The sequence below is a fragment of the Trichosurus vulpecula genome, chromosome 8, assembly GCF_011100635.1.
Source record: "Trichosurus vulpecula isolate mTriVul1 chromosome 8, mTriVul1.pri, whole genome shotgun sequence".
Taxonomy (NCBI): Eukaryota; Metazoa; Chordata; class Mammalia; order Diprotodontia; family Phalangeridae; genus Trichosurus; species Trichosurus vulpecula.
Window position 1 is genome coordinate 157,000,832 of NC_050580.1, and position 14,885 is coordinate 157,015,716.

General features: G+C 35.7%; 1 protein-coding gene across 7 annotated transcripts in view; it reads right to left on the reverse strand.

Moving 5' to 3' along the window:
* The window catches only part of UACA (uveal autoantigen with coiled-coil domains and ankyrin repeats), a 122,485-nt gene that overhangs the window by 8,946 nt on the left and 98,654 nt on the right, over positions 1 to 14,885 (reverse strand). For all 7 annotated transcript variants that reach the window (XM_036735018.1, XM_036735021.1, XM_036735020.1 and 4 more), the window contains 3 exons: positions 11,736 to 11,788; positions 5,485 to 8,238; positions 3,097 to 3,249 (listed from right to left, as the gene is read on the reverse strand). In XM_036735018.1, coding sequence (XP_036590913.1) covers positions 3,097 to 3,249; positions 5,485 to 8,238; positions 11,736 to 11,788 — 2,960 coding nt within the window. The remainder of the gene's footprint in view (positions 1 to 3,096; positions 3,250 to 5,484; positions 8,239 to 11,735; positions 11,789 to 14,885) is intronic.

Sequence of the window (14,885 nt, forward strand, 5' to 3'; positions counted from 1 at the left end):
ATTCATCTCCTTGACTTCTTTCTTGTTTTGTGGTTAGATTTATCTAGCTCTGAGAGAGAGAAATTGGGGTCTTCCACTAGTACCGTTTTACTATTTCCTCCTGTAATTCATTTATAACTTTTCCTTTAAGAATTTGATGTATAGGCCAGTTAGTATTGCTATTACTTTATTGACTATGGTTCTTTTAAGCAAGATACAATTTCTTTGCTTATTCCTTTTAATTAGGTTTATCTTTGCTTTTTTTTTTCTGAGATCGTGATTGATACACCTGCCTTTTTAACTTGAGGTGAAGCATGATATATTCTGCTCCCAACCCTTATTTACACCCACAGAGATGACTGCTAACTGTACACTTCCCTCTGTCCTATTTACTTCTATTTATCCTTTTCTGTTCTTGTCTGTCCTCTAAAATCTTTTTTTCCTTCTGACCAATGTCTTCTTTTATCTGGCTTGCCTTTTATCATTCCCCTCCTCCCCAACCCCACCTCCACTTTTCCTTATCTCCTTCCCTTGCTACTTCTCCTTTGGGTAAGATAGATTTCTATTATGAATTGAGTATTTATGTTTTTCTTCTCTGAACCAATTTAGATGTGAGTGAAGTTTACGTATTGCCTGCCTTACCTCCACTATTTCCCCTTCACTGTAAAAGCTCTTTCTTTCATGCTGCTTTTATGTGAAATAATTTTTCTCATTCTTTCTCTCCCTTCCCCTTCTCCTAGAGGATCTCTTTTTCTCACCTATCCATTTTTTTTTACATTATCCCACCACAATCAACTCACTTCTACATCTTCTATGTAGAACCCTTCTAACTGCCCTAATAATAAAGTTCTTAGATACTACATGTATTATTTTCCCATATAAAAAGGTATATCTGAGTCCCTTATAATTTCTCTTCCTTAGGTCTTGTATTTGAAAGCCAAATTTTCTCTTCAGCTCTGGTCTTTTCATCAGAAATACTTAAAAATCCTCTATTTGATTAAATATCCACTTTTTCCTTTGAAAGATCATACTCAGTTTTGCTGGGTAGGTTATTTTTGGTTGCAATCCCAGTTCTTCTGCCTTCCAAAATAGTGTATTCCACACCCTCCATTCCTTCACTGTGGTGGCTGCTAAATCTTGTGTGATCCTCACTGCAGCTCTATGATATTTGAAAGGTTTCTTTAAAAGTGGCTGCTTGAAGTATTTTCTCCTTGACTTGGGAGCTCTGGAATTTGGCTATGATATTCTTGGGAGTTTTCACTTGGGGATCTTTCAGGTGGTAATCAATGTATTCTTTGAATGTCTATTTTGCCCTCTGGTTCTACAATACTAAGGCAGTTTTCCTTGATAATTTCTTGAAATATGTTATCCAGGCTCTTTCTTTGATCATGGCTTTCTGATAATCAAATAAGTCTTAAATTATCTTTCCTTGATTTATTTTCCAGGTTATTTCTTTTTCCAGTGAGATATTTAAATTTTTCTTCTATTTTTTTCATTCTTTTGACTTTGTTTTACTGTTTCTTAATGTCTCATGGAGTCATTAGCTTCCAATTGCCCAATCCTAATTCTCAAGGAATTATTTTCTTCAGTGAAGTTTTACAACACTTTTTTTACCCATTTGATCAATTCTGGGTTTTTCTAAAGGCATTACTTTCATTAGTGAATTTTTGTCCCCCTCTCTTTCCATTGGACCAATTCTGCTTTTTAAGGTGTTATTTTCTTCAGCATTTTTTGTTCCTCTATCATAAAGCTGTAAATTGTCTTTTCATAATTTTCTTCTTTTGCTTTCATTTCTTTACCTAACTTTTCCTCTACCACTCCTGATTTTGAAAATAATTTTTAAGCTCTTCCAAGAATTCTTGTTGGGATTGTGTCTATTTTTTTTCTTTTTTCTTTCAGGCTCCTCTTGCAGCTGTTTTGACTTCATTGTCTTCTTGTGAATTAGTGTTTTGATCTTCCCTGTTACTACAGTAGCCTTTTGAGGTCAAGTTCTTTTTTTGTTTGCTTGCTCATTTTTCCACTCTATTTCTTGATTTGGAACTTTATGTTAATGTTGGGCTCTACTCCTAGCATGTGGGGCAGAGAGGCACTGTCTCAAGCTTCAAGCTTTTTCACACTGCTGTTTTCAGAGCTAGTTCTGGGAGGTTGGAAGTTTTCAGTGCTTCCAAGGTGATGTGTTCTGGGGTAAGGTGTGGTCATTGCTCTCCTGGTCTGTACTCTGGGCCTTTGCCAGGAAGGGCCCCTGATTCCCACCTGGCTATGCTTCTTTCTGTACTTCAATACTATGTTCAGTATATATTCCTTCCTTCCTACCTCCCCACCCCCAACATTTTAGCTTCTTTTTGTATATTATCTCCCCCTGTAAGAAAGTAAGCTACTTGTGGGCAAGGATTGTCTTTTTACTTATGTGTGTATCCCCAGCCGTTAACACAGCTCCTGGAACATAAGTACTTAATAAATGTTTGTTGGTTTGCCTTGCTATACTAATAACCTCTCATGTCTCCCATAAAAAGGAGAGGCATGGTACAATTCTTCCCAAATGATTCATTGCAATTAATGTGAGTTCAACTACCCAATGCGGCTTTCATTTGAATTATTGTAATCATATATATTGTTCTATTGGTTCTGCTTTCTTCCAATCTACAGTAACATCTCTTTCCTCAAAACTCAGAGCATTTATTATTTTAGTTATATAATGATATGCAATATTTCTCATGGAATTATTTATTTTCTATAGGATTTTGTCTTGTTCTCCCTATCTAGATTATAAATGACCTGAGGACTATGTAGCATAACTCTTTGTGTCCCCCATAGAACCAAATATAGTGCAGTGAATATAGTGGGGCAAATACACCATTTTCAGGTGTATATAAAGGTATAGGAACTATCTTCTTAATACAGAGCAGATAATTCTAGGAGTTCGCTTCACTTTAAGATGCATTAAAAAGGGACTATATTTTAAAGAAATCTAATTAAACTTCAATAATATTTTCACCAGAGATATTAAATTACAGTATCTGAACAAGGCCTCAGACTTCTGAATATGCTGTAATACCCTGAAGACTAGATATATCAATATGTACCATGACTAAATTTCATGTTTTATTAGGTACTTACAGCCAGCTGCTGTTGCAGAGATTTCACCTGGTGCTGGAGCGTTTCTACCTGTTGGTTCTCTTTCTTTGCAGAATTCCCACTTGTGTAGGTAAGTTGTGAGAGGCCATTAAGGGCTTGTTTTAGTCGTTCCACATCATTAAGCAGTTCTGTTATCTTAAGAGAAAAAGTTAAGAGGAAGAAAAGAGTTTCTATTATCCACTCATTAACTAAATACTCATTTGAAAACATCACTGATCTCACACCTCTATGCTTTCCTTAGACTTCACCCTGAACAATTTGGAATTCTAGCACTTGGAACACATTTATATGATAGGGTGGGAGTGAGGAGTAGAGGTAGGGGTTAAAGGTATGACTACCACTCTTCTATTTGTGTTTGAGGTAGACTAGAGTCAAAAATCATGGGAGCTGAAGAGCAATTGAGGAATCAGAAAATAAGGGTATTTGAGAGGGGCAGGGACTGAGATAGAGAATAAGACTGTCCCCTCCAAGTACTATCTACTGGGGAGAATGGAGATAAACGTGTAAGTCTGCAGATAATAGTAATAAGGATCTGGACAGGCTTTAATAAACTTTTAAGGAGGTGATTGCAGAATAATGGTGGCAGAAGGGTCTGAAAGTAGCAGTAGAGAACAAGGAATATACCAATTCCTTAGGACTAGCATGGCACAATGGATAGTGGTATACTTGAGGCCAGGAAGAACTGGGTTTAAATGCCACCTTTGATAGTTACTGGCTGTGTGACTATGGACAAGTCATTTAACCTCTCTGAGCTTCTGTTTCCTCATCTATAAAATGAGACTAGATCTAATGATCTATGAGGTCTCTTCCAACTGTACATCTATGATCCTCCTCCTGGCTCTGTATGTCATAGGATGTGAAGGAACAGCCAACATTAGAGAGTCTCAAGAGATATGGCATCTTGCACCATTTAAGGAGGGAAACCAGAGAATTCACCTTATCCTTTCCCACCCAGTTACTTCCCTGGACTTCATGGTATCCAGAAGCTCATCATTCTGTAAGATGAAAGCAACTCTGAAACTTACAGTTCCTCAGCACCTGGAGCCCTCCCTCCCTCCCTTTGGTTTGAGAAAAGGAGGGAGGAGACGCCTTTGAAGAGCTTCTCCCAGATGCTCAGTTTGAGGAGGGAACCACAGGAATTTACCTCATCATTCCCCAACTCAATTACTTTCCTGGAGTTCATGATCTTTAGAAACTCTTATTTCTGTAAGATGACATCACAACTCTAAAACTGTCACTTTCTCAGATCGTTTCCTACCCTGGTTACAGGACTTCCATCATGCCCCTGCACAGGGTAACCTTCTCCCATCCCCCTTTTCAGCTTCTTCTTACATGCTGTATTTTCCCATTAAATTCTGAGCTCCTTGAGGGCATGGACTGTCTGTTCGTTTCTTTGTATCCCAGTGCTTAAGAAAGTTCATGGTACATGGTAGGTGTTATGTTTATTGACTGACTCTGGTATCTTCAAGAGAAAATCAAGTCTGAGTGAACAACAGTAAATGTAAGGAATTTAAGATAAAGAGAATCTAGAAAATCATAGACTTTTAACTAGAAAGGACCTTAGAAGGTCACTGAGTTCAACATCTTCATTTTACAGATGAGAAAGAGTGATGGCCCAGAGTCACACAGGTAGTTAACTGGCAGAGCCAGGATTCAAACTCAGGTGCTTTGACTCTAAATCCTGTGATCTTTTTACTCTACCACAACAGAAGCAGATTCTGAGGGCACAGTGAGAGGTAAGGCAAAAAAGATTACTGACTAGGGGAAGGTGAGACATACGTTGCTTAACGAAAGGGGCGATGCACTGCGGAGATGTAACATCCAAAGGACTCAGGGTGTGGCAGCCAGTGCTGGACAAGGGAATGGGTTATTAGGGCAACTGGTGTTGGGAGGTGACAGGGAAACTACATTCCCTTGGATGTCAGTATCTTAAAGTCCCAATTATTCTGCGCTAATTCTAGCTGTCACCTCAGCCCATAACAGCCTTCTCTTGTTCTGAACTATAAGAGTACTGTGTCTTTCATTTGGCACTTAAATAGTATCTTCTTAGGTATAGTTTGTGTGTGTGTGTGTGTGTGTGTGTGTGTGTGTGTGTGTATAGATCTATCTGTAAAATTTCCTAAGTGAGTCTGTAAAAACTTGAAACAAAGCCTTTTATACGGCTTTGCATCCTCTACAAAACCAAACCTAGTACCTGATTGCTGTAAAAAGTATACTTAGTGCACTTTTTTTAACTGCCCAAAACATTTTTAACAGTAGACAATTAGCATTTTATGTACAAGGAGGAACCATAATGAATCTGAACTTATTACCATGACATAATACTGGGTCTTATCTTCCAACTTATAATCATGCAGATTTACTGCCTACCTTGTTGTCTTTTGCTTCTATTTGCCTGGCAGACTCTTGCATTCTTCTTTGTAAATCAGTAATTGTTGTTAAGGATTTGTCACATCTCTCTTTCTGGTCCTTAATTTCTTGTTCAATGCTTAAGCTCCTCAACTGTATCAATTCCTTTTCATCCTTTGCAGACAGTTCTGCCTTTTTGGCACGCACAGCCTCTTCACACACTTCCTTATACTTTTTATTCAAGGTGGTCATATTTTCTGTCATATTAGTAATTTGTGCTTCTAAGGCATTCTTCATTGTGTTATATTCTGATAAATCAATAACCTCTCTAGATTCTAATTTCTTAAATGCTTGTTTCAAATTCTGAATCTCATCCTGGAGTTTAGAGATCTTTTCTGTCTTGGCTTGACTTTCTTCTTCTTTTTCACTCAATCTAGCTTTCACATGCCCAACTTCTTTCTCCAAGGCTTCCTTTATCTGAGCATGTTCCACCAGGGACATAGAAGAGTGTTTCTGATTCTCTAACATCTGTTGCCATTCAGTCACTGCCCACTGAGCTTCCTCATGGTGCTTCTGCTTGTCCTTGAGCTCTTCTTTCAGAGCCTCAATTGTGCCATTAAGAGAGTTTTTCAGCTCTTCAACCTGACCCAAGGGAACATACTGTTTCTGCAAAATCGCTTTTACTGCAAGTACCTCAGAGGTCTGTTTGGTATTTTCTTCCAGAAGCTTCTCTTTCTCACTTTTTACCTCTCTGTACTTCTCAGACAAATCTTTTAGCTGTTGGTTAAGCTCCTCTGTTTTTTGGTTTAATATTTTTTCCAATTCATGGGAATTCTCAATGAGAATATCCTTATTCTTCAAATCTTTCTGGATCATGAGAATTTCATTCTTTAACTTTTCATTTTCCTGCTGACATTTCCGAGCCTCCTCTTCCCCTACACTGCATCTTTGTGTCTGTGCTAGCAATTGATCTTTGAGTTCCTTCACAGTGGCTTTAAAGGTTTTCTCTCGCTCTTCAAAACTAACAATTGGTGCATACTTTAGCTTAATGCATTCTTGTATTGTGTCAAGTTCCTTCTTCTGGGCTTCAATCTCAACAAGCAATGCTGAAATCTCTTTTTGACCCTTATTATACTTAGCAAGCACTTCAGCATTATTTTCTTGTGTTTCTTTTAGGTTTTTGTTAATAGCATTCATTTTATCTTCATGCTCTTTTATGCTGATAAACTCAGCTTTCATTTGGTTCTTAGAATCCTCTAACTTTTTTTTTAATGCTCCATTCTCATCTTTTATTTGTATAAATTCTTGTTTTATAGCTTCAAGTTTTCTTTTCACATCTGTCAATTCTCTGTTAGTTTTATCCAATGTGCTACTTAACGCTGCTTTAATTTCTTCATGGGTTGTAACAGGCACATACTGTTCATTTATAGCCTTTTTCAATTTTGCATTCTCAGATGTAACTACATGCAACTTTTCTTTTCCATCACCACATTTTTTATTAAGCTCTTCAACTTCTCTTTTGAGTTCAGTGATACTTGATTTTAGAGCTATTATCTCTTTTTCATGGTTTTCTAGAGGGATATATGTAGCTTCAAGATGACTGACATTCTTACTTAAATTGTTTTTTTCCACCGTAAGTTTCTCAGTTTCCATTTCTCTTTCTTTATACTTTTGTGTCACATTCATTAGCTTTTTGTTCAAATCATCAACTGTCAAAGCATGTGATTTTTTCATTTCTTCATTCAATTTTAAAGGAATATAATGAGTTTTCATCTCAGTCTCTAAGTTCTGCAACTGTTGGTTTAGTAGCTTATTATCTGAACCAACCTTCTCAAGTTCTTTCTGTAATGTCTGATTCCTCAAAGTTAACTCAGTGATCTTCTTTCCAAATTCACCTGACTTTTGTTCAAATTTGTCCTTAAGTTGTTCATGTTCTTCTGGCCTAACATGTTGAGAAAGCTTAGCTTTATAGTTCTCAAGTTCTCTCTTTAACTGTCTAAGTTCAGCCTGTGATTTTTCATATTCCCTTTCCATCTCTACAAACTTTTTTGCTTTCTCATTCACTTCATTTGATAGTAAGCTCTTCATGTTTTCAAATTTTTCTGTAGGGATGGAGAGGGCCAACTTTGTTGCTAACTCCTTTAGTTGGCCTTCCATCTCCAAGGCTTTTCTTCCTTTCTTCTCTCGCTCTATTTCAGACATGCTAAATTCTTTCTGTAGTCGCTTATTTTCTTCTACTAGTCTCCCTTCATCCCTTTTGAATTCCTCTACTAACTTTTCATTTTGTTTGATTTGGTTCTTTAGCCTTCCTACTTCAGCAGAAGCTCCCTCATATTTTGCTTTCATTTCTTTCAACTGCTCCCTTAGTTCTTCTGTTAATCTGTTATTTCCTGAAGCTGCTTCATTCGTCAAGTGCTCCTTTAGAGCAAGAAAATGAGTCTGCATTTGCTTTACTTTACCTTCTGAATCATACATTCTCTTTTGCACATCTTTTAAAGCATCCTCCAACTGCTTTATCTGGTCATCAGAATCCTCCTTGACTCTTTCACATTCTAATGCCAAAGCTTTGCATTCTGCCACCTTATGGGCCAGTTCATTTTGGAGCTTAATCTTATCTTGTTTAGCTGAATCACAAAAGGCTCTCATGGCATCTAACTCTTTCTTTAAAATCTCATTTTCAGAAATGGCAGTTTGACTGGGTAAGGATAGTTCCAATGGTCTTAGCATGGATCTTGTTTGTATGTGGGCTGGCACTGGAATACCGGAAGATGTATACTAGAAGGAAAAAAGAGAAAAAGGCTATCGATTATATAAAGCCTAAAGAAAGGTATTAATATATTTGTTTGATGGGTTTATAAAAGTTCATGAACTATTTAGTCAAACAGTTACTAGTCATACAGTGAAATTTATCTGAGGTGGCAAGATAAATATTTTTGTTGTACAGTTGTTTCAGTCATTTTTGACTCTTTTGTGACTCCATTTGGTGTTTTCTTGAGTTGCCATTTCCTTTTCCAGCTCATTTCACAGATGAGAAAACTGAGGCAAACAGGGTTAAGTGACTTGCTCAGGGTCACACAGCTAGTTTGAGGCCAGATTTTAATTCAGAGATGAATCTTCTTGACTCAAGCCACTGCTCTAGCTAGCTGCTCCTAAGAGAAATTCTACAGCAAAGTAGTAACAACTAATTCTGTTCATTACTCTAATATAGGGATTCTTAACTTTTCTTTTTTTCTGTAGTAGGCTCCCTTTGGCAGTCTGGTAAAGTCCAAGGATCTCTTCTTAATGTTTTTAAATGCACAAAGTATGTAGGATTAAAAATAAAACAATTACATTGAAATATAGTTGACGAAAGATTTTTAAAACAAAGTTGTAGACTCCAAATTAAGAATCTATGGTCTAATACTTCACAGGTACACAACATAGTCTTTTTTCCCTTCTGCTTCCTAGTCATTGGCCACAATTCAGTTCTATAATATGAATACACAACTCATTTTTTGTATCACATTTTACCCATTTTAAAACACATCAGGTTTGGAGTGCTTCAAGATAGTGACAAAAACCATCAATATTCCTTGGGTGAAAAAGAAGGTCTATATTTATTAAATAAATAAATTTCCAAGTATAATGTAATAACTCACAAATTTTAATAGGACAGGTGACCAGGATCCATCCTCAACTCAATTTTATTTAAAAAAAATACCAATTATGCATAACAATAATTATAGTATTTTAGAAAGTAAGGTAGGTAGGCAGATTGTAGTAGAAAAGTCTATAATCCTAAATCTACTAAAAAGGAAGAAAATAGAAACACTAAAGAAGGTTGTAATTAACAGGTGTCCATCAACTAGAGAATGGCTGAATAAACGTGAAATGGAATATTACAGCACCATAAGATGAAAGAAACATTCAAAGAAACCTGAGGAGATCTCTGTGAATTAATAGTGAAATAAGCAATACAAGGAAAATAATTTATTTGAAGGCTATAATAAAAACAACTTTTAACAGACTAAAAGTGCCGAATGAGACATGTGGTCAATGGGTAGATTCCTTTTTTGCTTAAAAAAGAAAAGGAAAGAATGTCATTGAGCATTTTTTAAAAATGCTCAGAACAGAAGAGAAAGAAGTTTAAAGGGAGACACGAATAGGGATGACTTCGAAACTAACATGTTAAATTTAATATATGTATATTTTTAAAAATAAACTATTTAAACTTATGGTTTCACATATAATCCTTTTTCTATTCTTTATATATGGACTCATTTTCATTGACATTTATCAAATTAAATAATGAAAAATAATTTTTAAAAGTTTACTTTCATTTGTGTTTATGTCTGGACCTGGGTCAGTCTTGTCTCCTAGAACTTGTGCATAGGATCATAGATTCACACCCATGATACCACTAGTGCATGTACAACAATGAGTTAAAAGAAAAAGGGAAAGGACCTATATATATACATCAATGTCAATAACAGCACTTTTTATTTTAGCAAAAAACTGGAAACTAAGGGGGTGCCCAACGATTGTGGAATTGCTGGACAAATAGTGGAATATTGTTGTACCATAAGAAATGACAAATGGATGGATCATATGTTAGGAGGGTTGTATTATTATTAATTTTAATTGGAAGGGTGATAGTTCCAATAAAGCATTTAAAAGAATACGCAAAAGAGAACAGAAGGAGATTCAGAGGGAGATACAGACAAGCTGAAAAAGTTTTAAACTAATGTGCTGAATTTATTATATACTTTTAAAAATAAGCTTGAAAGTGAAGATTCACAGTATCATATGCAATTTCCCTTTTTTATTTTTCTTTGTATATGGAAATATTCGAAGTTTTAAGTATGGTGTGTTTATAAAGTTCAAGATAACAAAAAACTGTTGAATAAAAAAAGCTATAATTATACTTCATTAAGAGTTTTATATAACATCTTACAAATATCAGCAATAGGACAGAGTGCAATTTTAACAAGCTCCCCTTTTTCTATTCCCCCCACTGCCAATAGCAAGCACAAAATTGGGAGGGAAAAGGGGTGTCACAGGTCTATGATTTTTAGCAAAAACTTCTTTTCCCAGAAGAACAGCAGCTCATCCAAAGCTTAGTCTTACTCAGTCGCTTCATGCATTTCAAGGTTAAACGGCAGAGGAGGAACTCAATACTTGGTCTTCTTGACTCCAAGGCCAGCCCTCTAGAGGTTCACTGTGCCACAGAGTCTCTCAATAAATATTTGATAAGTAACATGAAAATGATTTTAAGCCCTTTTAGTATGATTATAAATGCTAATCAATTAAATTTCAGCTATCCTCAAAAAGATTGAGAGAAAGGAAGCCGACAACATAGAAGCTAGCTTGCAACAGTAATTTTCTCTAAGGGGGCTCATAAAGCAAATCTTAAGCTATGATGACCTGGTGGAAGTTTAGCAGTAGCTAACGTTACTATCAAGTTCACTGACAGCATCTACACTATCAGTATTCATTACCAAGAGTTTATGTCTAGTATTCTTAAATGTTTTGTTGACATTTTACGTTCCCTTTAAAAATCCTAGAACATAGCTTCCCCATGTGTCGTCTCACTCATTACAATGTTCTCTCTGAGAACAGGAGCTGTCTTACTTTTCTATTTATATCCCTAGTACTTGGTACAAAGCTTTACACGTATCCAGTACTTAATAAATGCTTCATTCATTCATTAATTCATAAAACTTCACAAAGGAATCTATAGATTATGTAGTCCAACACGGTTATTTTATGGATGAGAAAAACTGAGGCCAAGAGACATTAAAAGACTTACCCAAGGTTAATGGCAAAGAAAGGTCTTTTCCCAGAACAAAATGGGGGGAAAGTAGGAGAAAAACAAGAGAAGGGCATATACTAAAAACAAAACAAAACAAACCCAGATAGCTTTCTCACTTTAAATCAAATTTTCATTGAAGCTAAGTCCCTGGAATACCCTTGTTTTCAAATGCAAACACAAAGTAAACTAATTCTAAAAGTAAAAGATTTTTAAAAATTATTCATGTCTCAGCTCCTCTTCAAAAAGAACCTTGATTCACTTGCTTAAGTTACTCTCACCAAAATTACTTCAGAGGGCACCAGAATGCTAAATCTTTTTAAATCAGCCTTAGCAATGGACTTATTACAAAGCACTAGAACTCGTTTCTCCAACAAGTAATTTTCTAAATACATAAATTCTGTTAAATGTAAAAAAAAAAATGGTATAAAAGCATAAGTACTTAAGAGTGGATTTTTTATTTTTGTTCAAGAGAAATAATTACCTGTGGTTCTGTAACAAAAATTTGATTCTGCTTATGAAGCATATCTTCTTTTCCTAATTAACAACAAAAAAGAAATTATAATCTAAATTTTCACACAAAAAGAAATTTTAAATGTTAGCTTGGTTCTATAATCTCAACTTATTACATACAAAGAAAAGAAAAGAAATATAAAAATACACTTAATCCTAATAGTTTTTACATAAGATAGCATCAATTCTAAAAGGTAAATACTAAAATCACAGAATAAAAGAACCCCAGAATTGAAAAGGGACATAGAAGATATCTATGCCAAGAATCTACTCTATATTCTAGCCAACAAAAATCATCCAGCCTTTTCTTGAAGACATCCAGTAAGGAGAAACCCACTATCTCCCAGGGCAGTATATTCCACTTCATTCAGCCCAATTCAGTGAGAGGTTGTTAAGCACCCACATTGTGGCAGACACTAGTGACACAAAAACAAAACCAAATAGTCCCTGCCTTCAAGAAGCTTATGTTCTATTTGTTAGGAAACTTATCCTGTGATCAATTCTAAATGTGTCTTTCTATAACTGCTTCTCATTTTGACTTTTGGGGCTGAAAAGAAAAAAGTTCAATTCCTTTTCCATACGACAGTCTTCCAATACTTAAAGACCTCTAAAAGCATGATAGAGAGGAAAAATTGTTGGATTTTGAGCCTGAGAACCTGGGTTCAAATCTAAGTTCTATTATACTACATGTAGGGAAAGTCATTTGACCATTTTGATCCTTGTTTCTTCAAGTATAAAACGAGAGACTTGGATTATATGATCTCTAAGGCCTCCTTTCAACCCTGAACTTCTAGATTCAAGTTTTTCCTTCAATAGGCTAAACATCACCACCATCCTTCAACTAATATATGGCAAGATCAGGCCTGTTCCCATCCTGGTTGCCCTCCTCTTCAAACCTGGGAGGTGATGTCAGCTTATAAATGTCATTTCTAAACTGTGGTGTTCCTAGGACTGAATACAATATTCACAATGTGTTCTGATGAGGGGGAAAAAACAGCGAGACCATCAGCTCTCTAGTTTGGCTAATACTGAGTTTCTGATTCATTAAAAATCCCAGATCTTTTTCAGACCTAGGTACTCCTATATCCTCTGCACTTGTGAAGTTGATTGTCTTAACACATGCTACTGGATCTTATCTCATATTTAACTGGTTATGTAACCCTGAGCAAGTTGCTTCAGCTACTCCTCTAATTCAAAAAGTTTTTTCATCTGTGTAATGAGGGTGATAATACTTTCACTGCCTACTTCACAAAGCTGCTTGTGAGGAAGACAGTGTTAGTAAACCTTAATGTGCTACAAAGACATGAGTTACTATTAAAAATCATGACAAGAGGAAGTATAACTAATCATAACCAAGTTGAATTGAAATCATGAAGGATTAAAAGACATTAAAGGTATATTTAGCTAGAAGACTATGCAAAATAAGAGTACATCAATTTTAAATATTACACATATATACACACACACACACGTAGTTAATAACTTGGCAACAAAATTTGGGAAGCATTTTTAAAAATCAATATTTAAGGAAATGCTGTCTCTAAAACCAAAATACACATTCCCTGAAGGATCAATGTTCAAGGGACAAAACCAAGCCATTTATGAAGGAGAAAAAACAAACTGTTTAAAAGCCACATAAAAAGTTAAGAGGACTGGAGATTTAGAGCTTAGAGGCTGACTAGTCCAAACCCCTCATTTTACATATTTTACAAGAAACAACTCGAGACACTTGACCAAGGTAACACAGCTAGTAAACAACACAGCTGGAATATGAATCCAGATTTCCTGACTCCAAATCCATCACTCTGGCTACCATGCCATGGTACAAAAGAAAGTAATCAAAATACTTAATAAATGAAGAAAAGCAAATCAAGACAACCTTAAGATCCACTTTATGTCACTGGAACGTACAAAATATTTTTAAACAGATAAAATGTAAGATTAGCAGAGCTGTGGCAAAACAGGAACTTTAATACATTATTAGTGAGTCTAAAGAATAATCGAAAACATTTTGGAGAGCAAAATGTCAATACGTAGTAACAACACAAAACTGATCATACTTTTTATCCAGTAGGCTCCATTGATAGGACTCTAACCTACCTTATCCATGCAAAAAAATTCATATCTGTTTTATTTGTAATAATAAAAAATTGGAAACAAACTATGTGTCAAACAACTGGAAAATGACAATAAATTATTGTATATTGATATAGTGAAACTATGTAATATTTAAAATTCAAACTTACATAAGGTCATGAAAAGTACAGGAAAGAATGAGAGAAGTGAAGGGTTAGGGAAGCAATAGACAGTGGTTTTGGTGGCAGGAGGGGAGAGGGAAGGGGTTGAGAAGAAAGCAAAGAAAGAAAGAAAATGGGACCAAAGATATGAAACCCTGGTCAGTCCTAGAAGGATGCACTGAACAATATCATTCTTTTTAGTCAGGCATTTAATGTTCTCCATAATATCTTCCTTCCAACCTTATTTTCACATTATTCCCCATCATGCACCATATATCCCAGAATAACTAGACTACCTCTGTTTCCTACTTGGTCTCAAAAGGCAGAATTAATAGCAATGGGTTGAAATTATCCCCTCCTCCACAAAAAAAAAAGGCAAATTCAGGTTTGATTTAAGAAATAACTTCCTAATAATTAGTTATCCAAAAGTGGGTTTCTATACCTTGGTTTCCTCATCTGAAAAGTAGTACCTATATCCCAGGGTTATTATGTGAGTCACGGGAGACAACATATGTAAAGCACTTAGTAAATCCTGAAGCCCTGTAACTGTTGGCTATCACTGTCATTCTCATTGCTGTTGTTTCTTCAAACAAAGGGCAGAGATTTGTCCGGTATTTCACATAGAGTTTTCTATTTCAGGCATGGGCCAGCCTGGGAAATCCCTTCTAACTCTGGAATTCTGTGACCTCACTGAATTCTTCTGCCTCTAGGGAATCTCACAGGTTGTCCCTTATGCCTGGAACAGACTTTCCATCTATTAATTTCTTTTCTCCTTTTAAAGCCCAGCTCTTCTAAGTTCTAGTTCCTATTCAAATAGGTCACCTAAACTTTCTGAGCCTCAGTTTTCATATTTGTAAAACATATTTCACAGGAGTAACAATAAT